The sequence below is a fragment of the Bombus pyrosoma genome, linkage group LG7 (genome assembly GCF_014825855.1).
Source record: "Bombus pyrosoma isolate SC7728 linkage group LG7, ASM1482585v1, whole genome shotgun sequence".
NCBI lineage: Eukaryota > Metazoa > Arthropoda > Insecta > Hymenoptera > Apidae > Bombus > Bombus pyrosoma.
This window is the reverse complement of record NC_057776.1, coordinates 14,975,968-15,001,455: the sequence shown is the minus strand read 5'-3', so window position 1 is coordinate 15,001,455 and position 25,488 is coordinate 14,975,968. Positions and strand designations below refer to the sequence as shown.

The 25,488-nt window shown below is 33.8% G+C and overlaps 1 protein-coding gene across 1 annotated transcript in view; it reads left to right on the top strand.

The window, feature by feature from the left end:
* Nucleotides 1–25,488, top strand: part of LOC122568927 (putative uncharacterized protein DDB_G0271606) — a 33,959-nt gene that overhangs the window by 4,991 nt on the left and 3,480 nt on the right. The window contains exons 2-5 of the mRNA XM_043729236.1: nucleotides 7,792–8,046; nucleotides 24,092–24,325; nucleotides 24,449–24,624; nucleotides 24,969–25,266. Coding sequence (XP_043585171.1) covers nucleotides 7,792–8,046; nucleotides 24,092–24,325; nucleotides 24,449–24,624; nucleotides 24,969–25,266 — 963 coding nt within the window. The remainder of the gene's footprint in view (nucleotides 1–7,791; nucleotides 8,047–24,091; nucleotides 24,326–24,448; nucleotides 24,625–24,968; nucleotides 25,267–25,488) is intronic.

Genomic DNA, 25,488 nt, shown 5'->3' with positions numbered 1-25,488 from the left:
TCTTCTATCTCTTCTTCCTTGTAATTTAAATCGAAGTTTGTATTTGTAATAGAATAGCTGAATATATAATTTCCTTATTTTTTAATAAAATAGCTAAAATAAAATAACATAGATGCCAATGATTGATATAATTAAACTAAATTTATATTCGTGGTATGTTATTATGGATATTACGAATTTTATATTTATAATTATTTATATTCATATATTTAGAGATATATGTCTGGAATATTATTTGATTCAAATAGCAAACAGATTCGATTTTCAATTTGTAAAGAATTCAATCTTGAACGACGGTGCAATACGCATATCGAGTGAGCCCGGAGACTTTAATGCTTGGTTTGGAGTCACCTGCGGGATAAAGTTGGGAGCACACGACGCGTAGATAGTAATCATTTCATAATATGACCATCCTGCTATTATTTGAGTAGCAAGTAATTGAAACTTGAATTTCCTGCGATATTACGTAACATGATCCTTTACGATATGCGTATACCTTCTCCTTCAGCAGCGGTTTTTTCTAGAAATTGTGCGGTATTACTCAACGAATATCCATTTGCAACATTTCTTACATACGAAATAGGCTACACTTTAGAGTTTTCAATTTAATAATTTCACGCTGTTAGAGTTCCTTACGCGAGTTCTATAATCTTGAATTCTCATTAGGTTATACTTTCTAAAATATATTTTCTATTCAAATATGTGGAATGAAATTTTTATCCCGAAGAAGAAGGAATCGTTTGTAAAATATTCTAAAACGATGGCTTAGCCCATTTAGTTTCGCGTTTACACGACTTAGCATGAGCAATATGTCTCTTACATAAGTCAAAATATATACGTACATATTTCAATACCGTCTTCGCGGAAGAACCGAAGTTATTTCCAACATTCTTCCGTGATCGTTAATTAGCTTTGGAAGTTTCTTGAAACAGAATTATACATGCATATACATATATCTCTGTATTTGTCAACATATATTTATATTTTCGTAACGATTTAAATTGTGCGTCGATTATTTTTCTAATAATCTATTTATTAAATCTACTTTAAAGTTATATAAGAAAAAATAGATTAATAGATTTTTATCATATTTAACGATGCTGAAAATAATTACACTAATTGTCACAGAATTTCCAAGCATACATCAGGTTTGTCCATATCGAGACATGAAATGTTTGGATGGCGGAAGAAAGACAGGCGTTTCTAATACTCTTCCTACATTTTAATTAGACACAACAGCTATCTTTACGTGCTAAAAATGAAGTCCCGTACATCTAGGCGTAACTGAGTCACTCGACATGGCTTTTTGAACTTTAATCCTTTAATTTACTCGTGTGCATGTCTACAAAACGTTTCACCTGTTTGTTATATTTTTTAATTTCAACGAATTAATAATCGCGAATATACGTGACAGCCTTGCAAATAAAACAGTACAGCAAATCTTAGAATCGAATCGTTCGAAACTTAAAAATATACTTGTGCATAAATATTTATTATTGAATGTCAGTTTCTGAATATCGTAGATTAATTACTTAGTGGAAAATTACAATGCTACATTTACATATAAAAGACTCTTAGATATTCAAGTAGACGAATAAAGAGATATGTTAAAAAGCTAATTTGTTTTTCATTTTCCGAAGTATGGTGCGTCACTATCATGCCGTTTAAAAGCATTCGGTAGGCGTATGTACACTATGGACCAAAAATCTGCTATCCTCTGCTCTTTCATGCTTCACGAAATAGCGTTAAATAAAGAAAGATTTGTCCGATTAACTTTTACATTTCACGTGGATATTAAAATACCTTTTTCATAAAACGAATAAATAAAACAACCGAATGTACTGTCTGCAAGAAAACATAGAAAAATATTCATCATGAGCGGAAAATACAAAATTTGTCGATAATTTTACCTGTCGATGAAAATAATAATTTTTAATAATGCTTTAATCAATTGAATAAAACGAATAATTGTACCTGTTAGTGAAAATAATAACGTTTACTGATATTGTAAGCGATCGAATATGCTTTCCATTTGTAAATGGGTACGTTCGATGAATAGATGGGTAAGTTCGATGATGTTGCTAGTAGATGCGAGTGATCCAAGACTTTTGATCAATAGTGTATACCGGTAAAGGGAAGAATGAGTCAGAGCACACGTCAAAGAGGACACGTTTAAAAATTTTGTCATGCAACATATACATCCATCCATCCATACATACATATATATAATAATCCTTTGGTTTCTCGAGTGCCTGGCAACAGTGCCTGTTTACTTTTGTCTGGCAGATCGAGCAGCATAAAGGCAGCCTCGGATGGCCTACTATCTCCTCGAGGCCTCTCACCTTAGAGTCGTCCATCCACATCGAGGTCATTACGAATACGTACAAGTACAGTCTGTGTCACAAGCGTTTGCCCTTTTCAATTAATTTACCAATTAAAGTGGTAAGACGCAATCGCGGGCTAGGCGTCTGAAACCAACTTTTCTTCCCATGGGAAAATGTTAAACCCGTCTCTCATAAATCCGACCCATAAGCTAGTTTCCTTACTTTTTTTAAACATTTACCTCTCGATCACGCGAGAAGTTGTTTTCGACGCGTTTTCGAAGTTGTGAACGACTATGTCGTTCTTCCAGACTGTCCGCCGGCGATTTTCATATTTTTCTGCATAAACTCGCGCACGAAATTTATATCTTGTATAGGTTTGTTATTAGGAGACTTTCAGTGCGATACAGAAAAGGTCAAAATAAATGGAGAGCGAGGAAATATTTTCGTTTAGTAACTTGGAACTTACAAACCGCGTGACCCGGTGAAATTAACAGAACACGCGAAACGCTCGCTAAAAATCGAAGTTGCCCGCGGATGAAAAGTTAATCCTGAAAGAAGTTGTTTTCAGCGTTATACAGGGTGAGACTGTAATCGTAGAACATGCGGATAGAGACTGATTTTACGTGAAAAAAATAAGACAAAATTTTGTCATAACGTTGTTTCGTCTGAAGCCTCGCTTTCGAGAAAGTCGACCTTGAAGATTTCACGAGTATACCTAAAATTGACTAATTCCGAAGTGAACAAGAGCGAATAATCTACAGCAGTCTAAGCTACATTCAAATATTATATTCTATAGCTTTTACATTACAAATAAGTAAAAGCTATAGAATACAATTTTTTCGTATGATGCTTCATTGCCAAGGAGAATAAATTCGAAAATGTACCATACACCGCGTATACACCAGACCATTTCGTTATCAATTAAACTCATCATCATCAAAAGAAACGCCTGTGGTTGTACTACGTTTACTCGTCCCACCCTGTATAGTCGATTACCGTATTGGACTTTTGCTCTTAGCAACTTTTTTGTAAATCTCTCCTTTTTTTTTTTAATATCGCATGGATCTGCGTCGAGTCCCATCACTCGATTGGACTAGAAGTAAAATAAATGAAGGCACTGAAACGCAGCAGCTCGTGGTTAATCGGTATACTGTGTAAATTTCTTCGCGTGTTGATGTACGATGTGCACGGCGATTTATCTTTACGGTAACTGGTACGTCGTTTGATCGTTAACCGCACGAGATTCTTCCTGATTATTATTCATGTAGTACAGCTGATGTCGAAATGACGATGAGAACCAGCGTACAGGTAAAAGTATCTTTCGAATCTGTTGAACGTTATGCTATATTTTTCAATGTACGGATATTTGAGAGCTAAATACATATTTTGTTAATTGAAGGATTGACGATAATAGTGGCGTAAAGCAAAATGTTGAGAATGTGACTTAATTGAATGTTCTTTTCAGTTCTTACAAGACTTGGTTCCTTATTCTTTTAGTTTCATAATTAACACAAGTTATAGGATAGATCGTAGATATTTATGCAAATTTATATTTTTACGAACATAATGAAACGATTCGAAGCTAGAAAGTTAGAAATCCGTTTCCTCCATTAAACTTTTTAAATAGCGTACTCTGGATATTTTACATGTATTTGCAAATTATTCAATTTTTGTTTTAAACTTTCTATCTAATTTCATTAATTTCTATCTAATTCTATCTAATACATAGATAACTTCGTTTCTCGTAAGAATATATTTCCATAATTTAAGGAAAAACACGTTTAATTTTCTTGGAAAAATAAGTTGTAGAATAATATTTTCAATTTATATTCACTCGATTATTCATGCAATCTACCGGAACCGTATCTTCCTTGACCAATCACGCGATTACTCTGCCAGATTACATGCTTGTTTTACTTGTCAAGATAATAAGCATAGAACGCGACATTGAACTAATCTCTAAGTATATGAAATTACTATCAATTAATTATGGAAGTCAATGTTACTTGCTATAATTATTGCCGGAACAGTACCAATAGCATATAAGACTAACAATTAGACTATTTGTATAATACATGGAACGACAAAGGATCTGAGACGAGAGGATCTGAAAGGAGATCAGAGACGTATTCGTATAGAGTGACAGATTTTTCTAATTTTCAAGGTTCTCAAGTAGCTGAACGAGTCCGAGGCGTAAAATAATAGTGTCACGATACAGTTATTGAACAGCAAGCCTTACTTTATCGGACGTATTTCCTTCTCGCGACTAACGACTGTCTGGGCATCTCGTGCTATCCACTCATCTTCACATTGGTTTAAACGATTTTATACGGATAGTTGATACGGAGTCAATTACGGTATTGTTGGCATAATTTTCATGCTCGGCTGCTGAATAAAACGGGAAATCTAAGAATCTTTCCTAGATTCATCGTTAACAGATGTTAATCGAAGTGTATTATTTGATCACAGGGTGAAAAGTGGAATTTATTAGAATTCTATGAGGAACATGATTTTCTCAGTATTTTATATAATTGATATATTGTATATTACGTTAGATATAAATAATTATTTGTAATTAGTCAGTTATACGTTTTATCTTATTTTTCACAACAGTTCATCGCTCTTATAAACAATAAGTTTTTACAATAGTTCTCCTCTTATAAAACTCCAATTGCGAACAGCTCCATTGTTTTTAATTCCGCATTACTTATAAGAGAATGTAATCAGTGGTAGGATAAAAACCTCGTGTCCATCATTCGTTATAATCGTTTGCCATCTTTCAGTGTTAAGTTTCCTATTCTCCTTTTACGAAACTCCAATTATGAAGAGCTCCATTGTGCTAAACTTAGTACTACTTATGGAATAATCTAATGGTAAATGTAAATTCCATGCTTGTTTGAATTTCATAGTTCGTTGGAAATTTTTGGCGATAAGCAATAGTCAAGTTTATTATTTTAAAACTCACGACGACACATTAATATAAGTTAGTTAACTAACACTGGATACATCGAAGTTTCCTTTTTTCCGCGATTCGTCATAGATATACACTTTCTATACCTTACAAACAATCGCTGAAAATTTTCTATTATTTTAAACAAAATACAAAACAAAACGGTTAACGTTCTCGGTGGTAAAAAATTTGCCTAAATTATATAGCGTTGTCAGTGAAGATTATAATTCCAGTCCATTGTTTAATAGATGAAAATGAACCAACTTGTGACGTTAACAATTATTACGATTATCATAAACTTTGAAACATGTAAATTGTAAATTATTGCAAAATTTACCAGCGTAAAGTTTATAGAGTTCTGAAAGGATTGTATGAATGGCGATGTATGTTTTACCATGGTGGAGGGACGCGTGTTAGGAAAACGATGAGATTCTCCAATTCCATTTTTCACTTTTTCCCGCGATTAGCTTCGTTCCATGAAGTGGGAATGCTGCTAAACCACGGGAAAGGAGAGCGTGAAACGACAAAAGACCTCGACTCGGTTGGCTAGCCAGCATGAAGTTACGTACACACATTCATGCGATTGCACTCTGCGTGTACACATTTTGCATTGACTACATTATCCTGTAATGAACCTTGCACATGTTTAGCAACTGCATGCATCTGTCGTGTTTGCTGAAACGCGCGGCGTTTACTGCGAATTCACGTTCCTCTTCGAACGGAAAGATCAATAAGCGTTACTTAGAATCTCCATTTCAAAAGTTGTTAATTTAAACTCTACTTTTTCACGATTGTCTCTTAAGAATGGAATTTCAATCGTTTATTTAGCAGAATATAATCCTACGGGGGAAAAGGAGGGAGGAGGTTTGACTAAACAAAAGATTCGATTCGTTTTTAAAGCGATAATTAATCTTAACACGAAGATGGTTAAGCAAAAGTGAAGAAATAAAATCGCTTTGGTAAATTGTGTTAGAGTTCCGCGCTTAAAAGGGATAAATTTAACTCGAACTTTAGTCGAGTAATGAAGGATTGTCGGTCGTTAAAATTAATTTCTAATCGCAATTCCGTTGCCTCTGATGTAATTTATTACGTCAACCAGACACGCAAATAATCAGCGAAATAAAACGCGAGCAACATACCTATGTTCACACTCGAGAACACTGTTTGGATGTAAATTATCTCATTTACATCATTTGCTTAGTCTCCGTTATTGCACTGGTTATTCAAAAACAGAGCGATAAAACGAGTAACGATGTCGAACGTAAATTGAGCCTCATAGTAGAAATTATTTCATCTATTTATTTGAACAATTCTATAAATTATTGACACGTTCGATCTTTGAAGATTTATTTCATTTCTAATGAAATTTAAAATGTTTGATAGAGTAAAAAAGATAGATAAATATATACAATTCGAACTATCACGTAAATAACATAAATTATACTTTTAAGCAAAAATATGTTACAGGTAGTTGCAAGTAAGTACAAATAGAAAATAATATAGGAAATAATTTCGAAATAAAAAATTGATAAAAGTACGTTACAGAACGCTCGAAGGATTAAAAATGGATAGGTATGGAGTGATTAAAAAAACCTTGATGAGATTGTAATTAGATTTATGGTACCGGCTTATTTCAATGTAGTGAGATCATCACGGAAGTCAAGTTTAGCTACGTATTCCTTTCTTCGTCTGCGGCGATCGAACGTAATACGCGCGATATAATCACAGAAGTGTATAAGCATGTTTGATTAACATAAAATAGAAACGGCGAGAATAGCGACGGAAAATCTCGAGTAATTAGATTCTGATTGCAAGAGGTACACTTGTTCCGGTGCTTATTGAATCAAACTACTTCGCGCCGAACCTGTTACCCGGATACATTTGTCTCTATTTCGTAATTAAACCCGGAGTAACAATAACAAATGCAAGCTAACGATGAAGTATTATTTTATAAATTCATATGATATTATTCTGTGACGCTATATTTGACACTGATAAATTTTTGTTTCTGTAAAAGCTACGTTATTGTGTTAATTCTTAATTTTATAATATGAGAAAGAGATTTCGCGTTTTGATATTTAAAAAAATACGAATTTTGTTTATGCGTGTTGTATGGAGTTTTCTATTCTTAATGTTTTACATTTGTGTAGACTGTTTACATTTCACGGATTAATAAATGTTATTTTAATATTATTTTTCTTCAGATTATTTTATATACAATAATACTTCATAAAAATAAATACAGAAACAATTAACGATATACAGAAAATATAATGGAAAATTTACGATATGATTTTTCATTTGAAGCTTTGTTTTTAACAGAAAGTTCCTCGAAGACGCGTGTAACTAATTTTCTAAAAAATGAAGCCTGGAAGAACAAAATCTAACTTCCTATACCTAAGTTATTTCCAAATGTAGACTAACGTCTTGCTCGTGTCTTGCTATTCTCTGTATAATAATGTTATAAAATAGTTTATATTTCTGGTTTCGTTAACATTTTGATTCACTTATTCACAGGCATACATGAGGCCAAAGAGTACAGCGGTTCAAATTACAAGAATCGCGGCTGTCACCTTGGTGACGATGTCCGTGATCCTTGGAAGCTTCATCCTCGCAGCATCCTGGGTCCAAGCTCGCGCATCCTGCACTCCTGAATCGATTGCTGCGATGCAAGCTGAACTTAGGTTGCAGCAACAGCAACAACAACCATCATCCATTACATACCAACAAGGTGAATTCTTGAAACATCTGCAACCAGAGGCTCTCGTTCAGGTAAGTGATCATAATGAAATAAAAATTCTGCAGGAATTTACACACATGAAATTTCGAATTAAAGATATTTAATTTTCCTGTAAAACATCGACCTCCATTTATGAGAATTACCGTAGTTTATTTATATTTTGAAGGAGTTTATTGTACGTTATGCTTTTGTTCCAATAAGAAATGTTATTCTAACTCGTTCTTTGGAAAGATAACTCGTTTATTAACGAGTTCCTTATTTTTTAAGACATCACTATTTTCATGTTTGTGATAGAAATATATTATATTGAGCCCGTGTTCGTATGAATGAAAACCAATTTTCTTGAAGATGTTTTGCCTTATGACGAAGAAACGTGTGAGTTAACAGGTTTGGATTTCAGAAGAAAGCAACATACCACACTTCGTATCGCTTTATAAATAAGATTATTTTGAATGTATAATTTACGTTATACGTAGGTATATGGAAATTATATCCAATATATGATGGTATGAGCTTTACAAAAGTATGAGATTAAATAAATAGAATGGAAAGCATGCAGAAGGAAAGAGAGGAAGAAAGCCAGTCACTAAATACAGTTCCAGCAACATGGATGCATTACTGAAAGACTCCGATTTGTACTTTCAAGTAGGCAAAGTAGTTGTTTTGCTCGTTTATAATGCATGTACGAGTTTAAGAAGGCTTTTCCTGCGTAAAATTTCTATACAGAGAGTTAGCCTGCTACCAATGTATCTTATTTCACTCGTTCAACGCGGTGCCAGCTTTCGAGATTTCTAAATTTTCACCTCGATTTTAACCGATTGTAAAAGATCAACCGGCCGATCGATCAGTTCTCGACGATCCTTTCCAGTCGAATGGAGCTGTTTGAATTTATGATGGAAAGTGAGGAAGGGAAACGCCGCGAGAACGGCGATAATATGATTAACGCTGACATGCTGAACAAAGAATTCAATTTGCTTCGCACGGCGAAAAGATTGAAATATACGAACTCGAATAAGTTTTAAATTTTCGGTCAAACAATAGTTAAATATCGAAATAAACCATACGAAGCTCAGAGTTATCTTGCACGATTAAATTAATATTGGCGATGAAAATTTCAGGAATCACAAGTTGCAAGTTGTCAATGATAATAAATAAAATCCATATAACAATCATAAGCTTGGTAATAAAACAACTGAATTTTTGCAAGAGATGTTTGCAAATTACGTGTCGTCTGATTATCAGATTTGACGAAGGATTATAAAATCGTGAAAGAGAAATCTGTGCATCTTGCGACTTGTTCAGTTATTAATATTATCAATAGATCATTGAGTATAAGAAGGAAAAGACATCAAGAAATCCATTTTTGTTGAGAATTCGACGCTTAAAACGAGCTAATCAAATTTTTCATTAAAGAAAGATACATTTGGAAGTGGGAACAATGTGTCGATTAAAGATATGAGACTTTAAAAAATGCATGGACTTTGAATGTCTATACGTCTCTGGCAAATTTGAATATGCCAAAATCTACAAAATGTACATAATTTGAAAAAATATACAGGTTATCCAAACTAAAATATTGTAGAGAACGAGGCAATCCTGTATTTAGGTTCTATGAATAATTTTAGTCATAAAACGTTCATAAAAATATGAATCTGCATAAATATTCATAGTTGTGTGCGATACATGTACGGAGTTTCGTAAAATGTCAAGAGACAGTCAGTGTTCAACGATCAATGTGACGATCAGTGTTTGAAATGTTCAAGTGGTTGGTAAAAGTACGTATTCGATTCTGAGATTAAATAAAAATATGCGATTATTTGATAGAAAGTTAAAATAAAATAATAAAATAAGTTAGAATAAAAATTGCTTTCCTATAAAACACCAAAAAATGTCGCCTCGTGCAAGTGTTGTGTAACGTTACTTTCTTGTACATTATGATAATGTTAGAAATTCAAATGGATTCTTGAATGATTATCTAATTTGCTTTATATATATATGTTACTTTTATGTAAATTTAATTTAACTCGCTGCTTTAATATGTTGGTTCCAATCTCTAGTTCCATAATTTCAAAAATGTCTTTTCAAAGCAATGGATTTCTGAATTTAATAACAGCTACTCCTTCAATGAGTATTAGCATTACGCTTGAATAATCGTGCATCTGCAAGAGATGCAAAAGCCAAGCAGAAGTATGTTTAAAAATGAAAGTGAAAGTTAAATGAGAAAGTGGTATAGTTGTTGCTTTACAGCGAAGAAGTTTTTCGACGATAAAGCTATAAAAAGAAATCAGCCGAGGGTAGATATCCTACTGAAAGTTAAGACTAAAATTATCTATATAAAATATAAGTTACACCGATTACAGTAAAAAGATTAATTATTGGTACGATATTTTATCCATTTATCCAGCATTTTATTTTCTTTCTTTTTTTATTATTCTTTCCTAATTGTTTCACTTTTCTTACAAGCAAGCATCGTATTAATTTTTATTCTTTTCCAATAATCGTAATATTTATACAGCGGTATTATTTTAGTAATTAATTTTACTTAGCAAATGGTATTAATATATAATTTTAATAATTAATTTCAAAGAAAATAAAGGAAACGTGGCATAAAGTGTCAATAATATTCTTTGAAATTATTTGCCACTCGCAAGCATATTAATATGATGGAGGAGTTCGTAGGTTGTTCGATATGAATTTTAATGCAACGCTGAAAACACGCCTTTTATGATGAGACAGCAAAGAAGAATCGCTTCTCACGGCACTCAATAGAAAGAAAGGATCGTGCCTGATCTATGGTCACGCCCTTCTTTGTGGTATTCACTTCGATATTGCTGGCAATAACGAACTACCGTGATTTATCATGATTTATCGCTAACTTTTTCATCCGTAAAGCCACAAAACCTGATTTAAAGAACGGCTCTTGTTACTCGATCGGCTATTCCATTTTACACGAATTGGTTACCATTTATATTGCTCAGAACTTTATACAAGTACATATTTCATCCCGCACCTAAACACAGGAAATCTTATAAATTGACGTGCCTTTTATTTCAATACGAAAAATGCTACATTTTTAATTTCTTATTTTATAAATATTTTAATATCGTAATAACGAGATTTTATAGAATGGCAAAGTGAAAGGAGGTTGTAGGAATAATAGAGAGAATGGAAGATTTTATTACGTTGAATGTTCAATTTTTCCTCATTTTCGGTTATTTGTTAGAAATACTCCAATAATTACAGTTAACGATATCCAATACTTTCACTGAAAATTGGTCTAATATTATGTTATACTTTAAAAATCATTAAAGAATCGAACGTATAACGATTGTATTCAAGTTATTGCGTACGTAAAATTATATCGAAATTATAATTATTCGTCCTTAATGGCAGAAGAAAGATAATTATAAGGTTCAGCGAAGAAAGCTTTTGCTAGACCGTATTTAATCTCCGTGCTCTTAATCCGTCCCATGCTCTTTTAATGTCCATGAAAATAATAGTCGAAGGAGTATGTTAATGAGTAAATTAGTCATAAAAAGTCAGAAACCTAGAAAGCGTGGAATTATTTACGATCGGGACAGGACGTACACTCTTGCGCACTTTTATTGGCAAAGAGGAAAAGGAGAAGCAGGCAGAAATCAGAAACAGCCATGCAAATTCCAGTTTCTTATCTCGTGTGCATTGTATATAACCTCAATGGATTTTAATTTTGCCATATCACGTCTATGACTGTTAATGAGTTATTGCAACAGGAGATACGAATCGCCATCAGGATTTTATCATCGTCAGTGTCGAACGACACTCTTTGAATCTCGTTATTTCCTCTGGAGCATTACAGCTTTCTATAATCATCCTTAATCGACGCTTAATTGCTATTAAAATGGGGACAAGAACAGTGTTTGAGTCACCTCACACCTATTTAGAGGAATCTGTGCTAATGTGTTTCAAGAGGAATTAAAAATAAACAATGACAAATAAAGTAAAGGTTCAAAATGCCATTAGCTTCGAGACTGTAATCTTCTGCAGAAAATTTCATATCGTATTGTATCATCGTATTATTACACTGCGGATAATTATGCATTTATGGGAAATTATGGGAAATTTGTATATGTATATTCGTAGTAGGCAAAAATATACAAATATACAAAGTGAAATACTCGTTGCCACACTTATGGCGCGAAACAAATCTGCATTAAGATGTGCCATTTTCCTTTAGTTACCTAATTACGATATAAATCTGCATACTCTATTTATAATTTATGATAAATCACTATTTAAAGGAACGCGAACGCGCTTCCCATATATATAATCCTTTTAATAATCCTTGGAAGATTGAAAGATCCAATAATGGCGTACTCATAAACTCGTTAGATCTTCTATAGGTCGGAAATTCAAACGTCATGAAGAAATTAATTAATCCCAGCAACGTTTCTCGTACTTCAACATCCAAACGATTTCCCACGCATTACGTCTCAATAGGCAGTAATTTAATTTACATTAGTTAAAAAAGTGCTCGATCTAATTTGTTTTTCATGCAATTAATCGGCAGACAAGTAGGAGCAACGCGAGAATCGATGAAGCGGGACGGGATTCGATTATTCAGCATCGCGCGTTTCGATTGTCCGTCGGAGATTTCAATGCCTGGTACCGATTAATCCTCAGGACGAGTCTGCCAGCTCACGTTCGAACTGCGCGTTTCTCCCGCTCGTAAATCGTCTTCTCTCGAGAAACCTTTTGTATGCAAAGGATAGACGACGCGGAGGATTCATCAGTAGGAAGAAAAGGACAATCAATCCTGCCATCGAGTGGTGTAGAGAAGCGAAGAAGAAAAGAGTTAGAACGCGGAGAACGAAACGCGTTGAAACGGTGCTGACCGGTGCTAGGAGCTGCGTTCAAGGAGAACCGCAACAGCGAATTACGTAATTCGGGTTACGTTCCTTGATGTACGAGTGATTTTAACGCGAAACAGGAAATCACCTTTTTGCTTCTTTCCACTCACAAATCTTGCCACTCTTCCGTTTCGATGGTTTATGACAGGCCATTCTACTCGTTTCGTTCAAATTCGTTTAATAAAAAGAGGGTGAATTTCGTTCTGATCCTAAATTGCAATTTTTCTGTTGAACAGGACTTTGTTATTTTTGGTTACGAGGTTTCTAGAAGATTATTTAACTTGTAATTAAAATGTTGATGTCTTCTTGCAATTTTTTTAATGAGGCGAACGTAAATCAAGTTCCGATTTTAAATTGCTAATTTTTTGCCGACAAGATTTTAGTATTTTTTTTACTCGTGAAAATTTGTGGAGGATTATTTAAGTTGAAATTAAAATACAAATAAGTTGACATTCATTTAATAAGAAGAATTTCAATCGGGTTTTAATCTTAATTCGTAAATTACTTTTTAGACAAAATCGTACGACTTTCAGCTTTGAACGTGTACCCATTAATCCCTTTCTGTACTTTAGCGAGTTAGACTCGCGATGAAGATTTTGGCCCAAACATGAATATCGCGAGTCTGACTCGCGACCAGATACTTGGGCCAAACGTAAATATCGCGATTCTGACTCGCGACCAGATACATCTACATTTCGGTTCGTGTTGCGACTGTTTACGAGCATCAGTCTGTTTAGCGAGCGTCGATGTCTACCTCTTGGGCCCGAGTTTCGTCGAACTAAATGGCACGGGAAGTGGTTAAGATCATTCAATTTGTAACTAGGATGTCGTTGTTATCGCACTCAATAGAAATATTTGTCAATTGTTATTTATCGTTATTTATTTAATGGTACAGTCATACTTTTTGTACCTAATTCATTGGTGACATTTTCTATCATGAAAGCCTCCATGACGTTGTATTGTTAGTTACGAAAATCATTTTACTTTATCAATAAAATATTAGATACTAAAATATTCTGATATTACAAAAAGGACTGACGTACATAAAACCTCATTAGTACCTCGTTTTTAATTTCAATCTAATTAATAACTTGAGTTTGACACTCTTCTCGACCGCTTTGAATGCTCGCTGTAATTTGTCAAGGTTAAACAACGCGAAGGAGGTGATTGTTATTAACGCATGATAAAAAGTACATGTGTTACGGTATTAAAACGAGGACGTTCTCGGACCAATCGGAGCGTGTAAAGATTCTTTGCGTTCTTGTGGGACAAGGACGACGATCGTCCACTTGAAATAAGGCTTTGCAGAAAATTTCCATCTAAGATTTGTAACGACTGGTCGAACGTGGCTTTTGTTTGGTCGTATACGTTCAGAAGAATTTACCAAAAAAGTAAAGGCGTGACGGTGCTCTCAGTCGCGGAAACCTAAAAGTAATCAAGGATGATGAATTGATTCTCAGTAAACAAGAATCTGTGGGAATAATTATTTCGACCTTCCAATGACATTGAAATATAAGAAGAAGATTTATTCGGCAAAAATTAAAGATACGATTGTTTGTGAAATAAAAGATTAACGAGCTTCGGTTTTGCTTGATAAATTATTATAACATATAAGTAACATATTTTGATGAACGGTAATCTTTTTGTTGAGAAATATGTTTTATATTTTGTTACACTGTTGAATAATATGCGCATTCAAGGCAACGCGCTATCGTTTTTGCAATATATTTATGCTTCGATGGTTATTCGAGAAATTTTAAATATAATCTTGGCACATTTCTTTTTAAAATATAATTAATATAATTTAATTCAATATAATCCATCTATTTGACACGGAAATTAATATCTTCGAGCTCTCTTGTATTTTAGAAACTTTGAAATATTTCTAATATCGGTATTTATATTTTGCAATATATATATCAATGAAAACTGGGTCAATTTTGTCTTACTTTAAATAAATTTATACTTCGAAACATTACAGGCGACATAAAAATCCACATGTAACGAAGAAACTCTTTTTCAATCCAGTTATATTTCTTCTAATTTATCACACAGTGGTCGATTTTCACTTTACGATTAGTTGCGTTAGAATCATACACAACAACAGAAATACGTTGTTAGATCGGCATTTGAGTCACGTAAACTGATCTTACTTTCTATCAACTGCCTTAAACGAACCGGAAACCACGCTATATCCACGTTATTTGAGTATCCAACAGTGCACAGAGATGTTTGTAAAACGTCGAGAAAATCATAAGAAAAGAAAAGAATTTCTTTTCTCTTCGTATCACATTGCCCGAGATGTAATTTGAGAGAGAGAGAGAGAAAGAAAGGGTGAGAGACAATTATTCACACTTACTAATTAATCAATCACGCGTTGAAAGTTAAATACCTCAGGATGAGCATTAGCGCCTATTCTCTTTTCCTGCTAACAAGTGAAAGTTCGTGTTGGAGGAGGCCACGCACTCGACTCTCTGCTCAACAATCACTGTTAATTTTGGTATTACGGTTCCTTGGTAACCTAACTCATACATATACATACGTTCGTGTAAAAAGAACCTGAGACGGTAATATTTTCGTAAAAGTTGACATCGGCTATTTTATAATTAATTTTTATAATTTACGATATTTATTGGTGCAATACCGCAAGTGGTAAATAGATATCGTTAAAATAGTAATTTGAAGGGAATCTGCTTAGAATCATTTAAAATTCTAAACTTCGGATCTTTTAACTTCTATGTAAAAGAAGCAAGCTTTCCGCTTTAGAACTTTGAATTCAAGGCAAAGGTATGTAAGTATATGTTTATACTTGTATTAAAATGCTTAGAATAACAGAGAATGTCTATAGCCTCACAGTTATTATAGTAAAATAATTAGAATATTAAAGTATTTGGGATACTTAGAGTACAATATTTAACACGGTGCTTATAATAAAATACTTACAGTTTCTAATCGTAAAGAAGTAACACTTTATCATTTTGAATTTCTATTTTTACATTTTAATTCAATGATATATACATATTTTTCTTATATATCATATTTTATTATCAATCAGAATACAGCGTACTCTATGAGCCAATGCGGTGTCTTGAAGAACTGCCACTCTTAAATCTCGCGATGATGATACCTCCTATGACGAATCCTCTTCGGCCTTCCTTCGAGTCTGCTGGCCAATTAACTGAATAGTGCAACAGAGAATATTTTCGCTTCCCTAATGAAAACCTCACGTCTATCAAGTATCATGAATCAGCAATAGCCTGCAGGGCATGGAACTATTAAAGCTGTTTTATAATATAATCCTTAATAATGTACAGTTATTATAGACTTCAAGATATAAATCCTTTGGAATCATTTATATTATTCGTATTCCTCTTGAAGGAATCTTCGAGGAAGTCATTTTGCAGTTTTAATCGCCATGGCATTAATCACCGTTTCGCGATTTGCGACGAAGAATCGAAGTCTCCAGAACGGAGAAGTTCTCGTACAGGTCATTTGTTCCTGTATTTTCTTAATCTCCAAAGTTTAGTAGCAAATGTAATTTATACGTCGCTTTATTTACGAATATGTTTCATCGTTTCTTTTTCGCTGGTTCGTGTTCGTGAATGTCGCTGGCGAAAGAGTTTTAAGTAATTCGAACGCAACATTGTGCTTTTTTTCTGCTGCGTTCGAGGGGAATGCATTACGAAACGTTCCGGTATATGCGAGTCGTTCGATTGGAACTAATTTTTGCGTAACGGAGGAAAGAAAATTATTCAGTGTTTACGTAGTCTTTTGCCGGAGAAAATCGCCGAAGAGATTCCACTACTTTCTACTATTTCCTTGACTTTATTCGTTTTCTTTCTTTTTTCACTTTTTGTACCTGCGACCTGCTATCGCTCTGTTTTTCTTTTTTTTATTCTCAGCAGTGCAGAAAATTCAATTCTAACGTAGTTTAATGCGTGCATGAAATTTATTTTTTGTTGATTCCATCTTGATGCAAATATTTCGTCATTTTGCATTTTCTCGTTTAACGAAGACCAGCCGGACAAACAAGAAATTAATTAAAAATAGTGCAAATTCAAAGTTGAAGCACAGCTATGAGTTTATCTTCTAGTCTTTAGCAGTGTAATTTTATCAAGCTATACATTTTCCTCGGATAAATTCTGTTTCCAGAAAATTGTATAATACTAATTATTAGACTGAGAATATTTATGCACGTTCGTATTTCTTTGGAGGATAATCAGAGAAATGGAATCCAAATAAAGATTCGTATCATCCTTTAGATACTACGACTATTTCATTCAAGTACTATAGAGGGTGTCTCGTTTTAAATAAACCACGCAAATATCTCTGAAATTATACGTTGTCCGAAGAATCGTTTCAAATAAAACCTACTTTGTTTCGAGAGGTACATCTTGTGATGTTCACAAATCTTATCTAAGTGATCGTGCCTTCGAGATTTCAAGCTGACTTTTGTCTTTTCTTAAATTAAAATCTATTTCTACGTATATTCCTTATACGCAGTTGGATGCGTTTTGTAATTCTCTACAAAAAGTATTAAAGTATCTGGTTCGAAAAGTGATTAATTTAAAAGATATTTTAACTTTAATCTTGTGGAACCTATCGCATGAAAAACAAGGGAAGATCACGCAGTATTTTTATGTTTATGTATTCCTTGAATTTTATACGCTCGATTTGACCAAATTAGTATTATTTATAATATGTAATATAGTATAGAACGGCGTATAAAAGAATGTACAGTTCTATTTAAAGAAACAGAGGTCACCTTGAGATATCTAAAGCGCCTTCATCTAGATAAATGACCGACGGTCATCGTAAGGCCACGTTGAAATGGAACAAGTTCTATTTGTATCACTTTTTCGAATCATAGTTCAGAGGATATTAAGATGAGATTGCCTATATATTCATCCTATGTTACGTTATGTATACTTTGTACATATCAATTTTTTTTGAATATATAGACATTCGTAATCGAAACATACTAATCACATATGAAAATAGTAATGTGTGTACTCTAAAACGATTAACAGCAGATGCATAGCATCGACACACAATATTTTTCTTATAAGTTTCCCAGTAGCTATCGTAATTGCTTGTTCAAAATCATTTTATATAATTATCTTTCTATTATTTTCATAAGTATTTTCTTAATTAATCTTTTTCCGAATTTCTTTTGCAAATATCAACCTGTCGTACGTTATTTATGCCTAGCAAGATGGATCGCCGAGTATTTCACAGAGAACAATTCGGTTTAAAGTACATCGATATGAAAGCATCCTGAGAGGATGCTGTGGCGTATTTTTGCGACTCTCGATGGAAAGGTACGTAGCACAACGGAAAGTGGGTTGCCCGTTGCACGCACCGGCAGCAAGGTGAACGTTCTCTAAAAAGATTTTCTCTCTGCAAACTAACTGTATTGTTACCTGTCCGTGTCTGAGGCGTTGTGTTCACATGCTGCATCACCTTGATGATAGAAACTGTTCCTTATCAATTATCAAGAATAATTTTCACTCGTCCAACATTGTGCTCTATCTGTCTACGCATATACATACGTATGCTCGCGTTGCTGTGTGTTGTACAGCGACGATGATGTTAGCGTAGATTAGAAAATTCCCTCGCTCTCACGGGAATCTTCTAAATTTCACTTTTCCTCGACGTAGCTAGATTTTAAATCACTCGGCTCACCGTTTATTATAAATAGAATGTAGGATAATATTTATAGCGTAAGGTAAACAATAATTCAGAAATATTTGCAAAAAACATTTTCAAATATTAATTAATATTTATTGATCGTTCACTTACTAAATTTTTTGAAGAAGAAAGTATGAAAAGGAATGAAAAATATAAATGTTCTTTCGATTTTAATGTTTCTTTACAATTATATATGTACATTAATTATTTGTTTTTTACGTAAGATACGAATATATCGTAGCATCTTTGCTACGAGAGAAACAGGATGATGTAAGGTTCTGTGAAAAAGTTTCTATATATCATTGAGAAATATTAATCAAACTCTCGTAAGTGCTACATTATTATTTTAAATCTTCCCTCCACTATTAGAATATATGATAATTTTATACAACAGTTAAAAATTATTAAGAAATACTACGTATTTAATTATTCCACTTGTGCAATAAATTTAATTACAGTCGAATGAAACGGTTCTATCTATTTAACACACGGATCGTCTGAAGTTAATTACATACATGGAACAGGCAGATCGAAATAAAATATATTTAATTCGTATTTAAAAGTTTAAACCTATATATATATATATATATATATATATATTTCGAAATAACTGTTTGCTCATTTAAAAAATAAACATTTCAAATAAACATTTAAATTTCATTTAAAGTATTCTAATTATTTCATATTTTTATTCGATAAACCACTTATATCCACAGAAACTGCTACCTTAAATCAAAGAGTACATACATCCCTAACATCAAAACATCATTAGCTTCGCGTTCTCGATACCAAAGGTAATTATCAATCATTAAATTTCACTCTTCCAACTTAAAGTGCAACAAATCGTGATTCCGGGAAAAGTAATTTATCCTACCATATTTGGTAGTTAACAACAGTCAACATACTCCTGCGCTACACCCTATGATTCTCTATACTCCAGCGGGATAAGTATTATTCATGCTGGAAGATTTCCGTGATTAAAAAAACGTTGCTATCGTATCAGCATGAAAAATACCTTGTTTTGCACATGACCGCGCTAAAAGTGGTAAAATAAAAAAGTAGCTGATTCGACTTGCTAGCAATACTATGCGGTTGATGCAAAAGTGTGCCGTCGATTTCCATCTACCAAGCGATGATGGCACGCGAGTGCAAATCTACATCATTGAGAACGCATAGTATCCTATAATGTAAGACTGACAGTGTGCAGGTCGCTTAACTACGATGATTACCCGCCATAATAGCTCGCTAATTGATAGGCAGCTCGCAAAAGGGGCTTGCAGGATTTCTAAAGAAAGCCTGTAGGATCGCGTGGTCGTGAGCTTCTCTCTCCTTCGCGCACTCTGTTAGTCGCGATACCGATTTCTTTGTCCTACTCCTTTCTACTCTTCTTCTTTTGTATATTGCATGCGACGCCAAGTCCATCGATTTCCTTTTCCTCGTGAAATCCTTCCAACAGTTCCAAGTCGGCCCACTTCTTCGACCGACTCGAAAGTAAAATTTAAATATGTTGCACGAAACGTGTTGACGTAGCGTTTGTGAAACAGCGTGCAATGCAAAGCGGTTAAGGAACTCGGATTTTCTTTTGTATTTCAGAGAATACTTAAGGTATTAAACATTTTTATTTTCTTCTCGGTGAATTCTTTCGGACTTTATGAAAAAGTCAAATGAAAAGTATAATTTAGAACGAGTATCCAACTGGGTAGGTTAAATTAATTTAGATAAAAACCGGAGCATGTGGCGAGTTTGAATAAAGTAAGATTAATTATTAACGAAACTATTATATTTAGGAAGAAAATACTTTAGACGAATTTGTATTTTATAGCTACGGAGAAACTAACATTCATTAACTAAATTGTGTCGAATCTAAGCGAAAGAACTGTGCTCTTTGAATATTAATATATATAATATATAATAATACAATTAAAATTCGATAGTTGAATATCGTTTTACGTTCGTATACGCAAGAATCGTGTTGCGGAATTGGAAATCAGTGTCGTATTATTGATTGACGTTGCAAAACCGATGGTTATCGCATAACCATCACGTACAATGTATTGTCCGCTCTTAGGCAGTGATTTTATATGAAACAGGAACTTCACGGTTGATTTCTACAAGTATTCTACTGTTGTTTTCTAACATGAGTCACGAATACCATTTGATAAAATAAGGAGAAAAATTTTATGAGCGAGTAAACGACGATGCTAAAACACTCCAACCACCTGTGCGCTCGAAGGGTTAAGAAATTTCACTTATTTCTTCTCGTTCTAGCTTGACGATTATACAGGTTGTCGCTCGTGCACCGCAAAATCGTTTCTACATCCTGAGCAATTTCCCAAGTGGAAAGTGGTCGGTCTGTTACGGTACCGTCTGCATCTACTCGCAATCGCAATCAATTTCATTCTTTCAATTTACAAAACGTAACAGTTTGTAAATTTCGGTTTCTACTGGAAATTCTAATTTTATTGAGATTGTTAATTAATTAGCAATTGAAACATCATGAAACAGTGTTCACTTTAAGGTAAACATCGTGATACATAGTTTCATAGCGATGTTGGAATCAATGTTTCCTTTCTTATTATGATACAATCGAAATTACGGATTGCTCCTTCCTCTTTCTTGCATTTAATTCGAATTTCATTCTCTGCGAAGATAACGCTTTTAATATTTTGTTCCTACTGTTGAGATTAATTATCAATTAAAAGCGTTGTGCTATGCATTTTAAAAACAGACCTCGTTATTGTTTCATATCAATGTTGGAATCAGTGTTTCCGTTGTACGATGCAACGATAGTTTGCAGTGTTTTAGTTTGGAATGAATGTAACGTTAATAATCCTTGAATAAATAGTGTTACGCGCTATATACATATTCTATGAATGTGCAATAAATAGAGCGTATATTGTTGCAGCTGCATCGAGCTGTTTTAGGATTCCTTAGGCAAAAAATAAGCGATATTTACATATTGTGTAATTATTATTTCTCACGTCCCTGTGAAATGATAACGTGTGAAAAATACAATATTTTCTACATAATTAAAATATTATTCTTCGTTGCAAACAGGAGAATACTTCTCGCTTTACATTGAAACAAAACGAAAAGACGGGAAATAAAAAACGTACCAAATTTTTAATAAAATATATTGTTTTTGTAATTGAAATATTACGCTAAGTTATTAATTTATTTGGAGAAACATATTAAACTTTAATCGAGTGGTGGAAATTATCAGTAAAAAAAATTAATATATTTTTTATCTATATGATATCTTATCCATATACATTACATAATTAACGCGGTTATTAAAAAATAAAGAGATATAATGTAATCGCGTTTTTATAAAATTCAAATTATTTTTGGCTCGCCTATATCTATATATGTATGTACTTAATAAAAACCAGCTATCACTCCTGATAAACCTCCTCATATAGCTTCAATACTAAACGAGTAATACTAAACGCGAGATATCGACCTGAATGCGACAAAGTATCAATTCAGTTTCTCATTCTTGGTATTCGAAGGCAAAAACATCGTATTCCGTTCTGGAATGGTAGAACTTTCTCGTATACTTGAATGTATGATCAAACGTAGCGATACATATATATATATATGTATAGCTCTCGACTGTGAATGGGTAGTGGGAAGATCGAAGTTTATTTCTGCGAGTCTAGAATTGCGAAAACCAGAAGCTGGTCGGTAGCTGAGCCATTCCGGCTACCTTTCATTACGTTCACCGATATTCTAGAAAGTTGTCACTTGGACGAGTAAAGCGAGAGGGCCCCGCTTTTGCCAACCAACAAACAGAAACTGTAGAACCGTCCAAGCTCGTCAGAACCTGATGCAACTTAACGTTTCTTGCACGATAATGGTTTCCTGCTGGCCGATCACAAATTAGGCTCTCGAAAGTACTCAGCAGCAACTTCCTTCCTATCACCGTTAACCAAATACGTATTTCACGTCGTTTCCTGGTCTATAACTCAACGATAGTCTAATTTTCTAGCGGTCATCGCTTGAACACTAACTTGATTACAACTAACTTAACACGAAACGATCTTTGAGTATTTTAGGTTTGATTTTAGTAACTTAACCGTTTCTTTTCTCTTCTTTTGCATCTTATCTTATTATTTATATTATATTATATTTATTGAAACGAAATCAGAACTGAATCGTAAAGATCCGAAGATCGTAACAGGGCGAATCGTTGCTGCAATACGTCGCATTGTTAACGGGATACTTTATTAGAGTCCACGAAACCTCGGTCAGTTTCATTTGCAGCCAACGCTAATTAGAGCGTGTCGCGATAGTTTATTGCTTCTATACGACCATCGTTATTACTATCAGCGATTAAATATAATTAAGATCCGGACAATAATCACATAGGCAGCAGGTGAAATAATTGGGTCGCGTCGTTTCGTGTAACCTTTCCTTCCTGATAAGAGAAATTAAAAGAGTATCTGCGAGTTGGAGACCGCGAAACGAAGACAAATCGTTCCTGAAGGCTTCGAAAGTTGAATAAATATCGCCATAGTAATCATCCGTTGATGCAACACGTTTTCTTCCTGGTCGCGACATCGGGTCGCGAGTGAAAGTGAACTCTCTTCATGTTATCGCGGTACAACCTCGAACAGAACGATGGAAATCAAACGAGGATGAGACGCTCGATTAGCTGGCACGATCCTTCAACGCAAACAATTTTTCTAAGCGGAAGAAACGCTTTGCGCTCGACACGATGACCCTTACGGTTCTTTTTATCTTATCTAAGCTGACTAGACTGGTACTTTGTACGTCATTTGAAACGGGATTCTGATGTTTCGCGAAGAGCACGATATTCGTGACTCGATCGGGTTATTTTCATAGAGAACGTTAATACTCTGTGAACCAGATCTAGGTTGTTCTCAGACTGGAAGACTTTAACGATGGTTTCAATTTTAGTACGTGATTTGTCACGAGGAGAAACGAGGAAGTGCACGTTATACGGTAGCTCTCGAAAGTTACAAAACATTTTTGTAAATTTTATTAATGAAGCAGTGAGATATTACTGTGACGTTTATATTGGAAAACTTTGAAATCATTTTTTAAAGATATATGTAGATATACAAGTCACAAGACGTTTGGTGTAAACATATACATAATACAAAATTACGATACAACATGAATAGTCTTTCATTGATTAATCTTTAAGATATGAAACATTAGAGATGGTTCCATTGAATATTGAGGTTTATTGACGGAATATTAAACTTTTTAAATACTTCTGTAATCTTTCCGAAATATGTATATACTTGCATTAAATATCTTGTAACTCGTACGTATATTTTGAAATGCGTTTCATACTTTACCAGTATTGGTAATAAAATTTCAAATTGTTATACCTCTTATTTTTACATGGGATTAACCATCGGTTCTACGTTATGTCTTCATGTCAATATTTCTTATTAACGATTTTATAGACTTTTAGAAAAATTATGGAACGAAAGGTGTTAAGGAATATTTTCTCGTTGTGCAGGATACCAGTGACATGAAGGAGGTTCAGCAGTCTCTCGCTGAGCAAACACCATCGAAGAAGGAGGTAGAGCCAGACACCAAGGACGTCAAAGTCCACAAGGAGGATGAGAATAATTCAAAGTCAGACAACGAAAGCGGTGACCATGACGACGATGACGATGACTACGATGATGACGAGTTTCCTCCCGTGCACATCAAGCTGCCTCTTCAATTCGATTTTGACGAAATTGCGGGCGTAAGTTCACTAATTTTACTACAATTTCTAAAAATTGAAAAATTGAAAGATTATCGAAAGCATAAATGGATCGATGCACAAAATTAATAATTTTTATACTTGTCTCCTTGTTTTGTTTTTTAGACTTTGATCCAAGAGGCACGCAGCAGAGTTTCTTGCGTGGTTGAGAGACGAAGAGCTGATCAAGTGATGGACGGTGCTAACAACAATAATGTCGAAAACAGTACTGATTCTCGCTACCAAAGACTGAGTGGAGAACGTGTCGCCATTTTATGCGAATCTGGCAATCCTCATCAAGAGTATGTATGACTTGAAGTGTTACGCCTCCTCCATGAAAGAAGTTTTAGTGTAATTTATTGGATTAAGTTATAGATAGAACATTATCAAATTTATTAACCGTATGGAAATTAAATAGAAATACAAAGTAACTTCATTTTATTTGGTGACGCTGCTGGTAAAGCTTCTTAGTTTACAGAAAAAAGCAAGGAAGATCAATTAAAATTAAAAATAAAAGACTTTTAAAACAGTCTTGATATAAAAATACTAATAATTTTTAAAGATTTAAAATAATTGAAAATTTGAAATTTAATTGAATTTTTACACATGAATTATATTTAATTTTCAAAATGTGCTTAATTTTCAGGCAACAAGATCAAGAGATGCTTACGCCAATCATCATCCCGTTGGGAACCGTCCAAGTACCACTTCAATCTCAGGAACCCAACCCAGGTTATCATCAGTATCAAGTGCACACTCAATATCAAGTTCCTGACATGCAGCAGTTACCACTTAGCGATCCACGCGGACTTAATCACATCCCACCTGGTATTGTGCCCCCTGAATTGCGAAATATCCCTCAGGTAACCATGGAAATGAGGCCTCCGCGTATGGGACCACAGACGCCCATGATGGGACCGCAAAATCCTGCAATGGGACCACAAGTTAGTATATCTTATATTAATATGCAGTAACAGAAAAATTAATACTGCTCTCTTTTTATTAAAATAGTTTTCGAGAATAGAATTAAATAGAAATCGAGAATAGATCCATTTTTCAAATTAAAGATTTTATCATATTATTATTTAGAACTAAGTTTGCAATATTTACGTAAAATTCAACGTTTGTTAAACTAAATCAGATAATTGTTCTTATTCTAAATAATT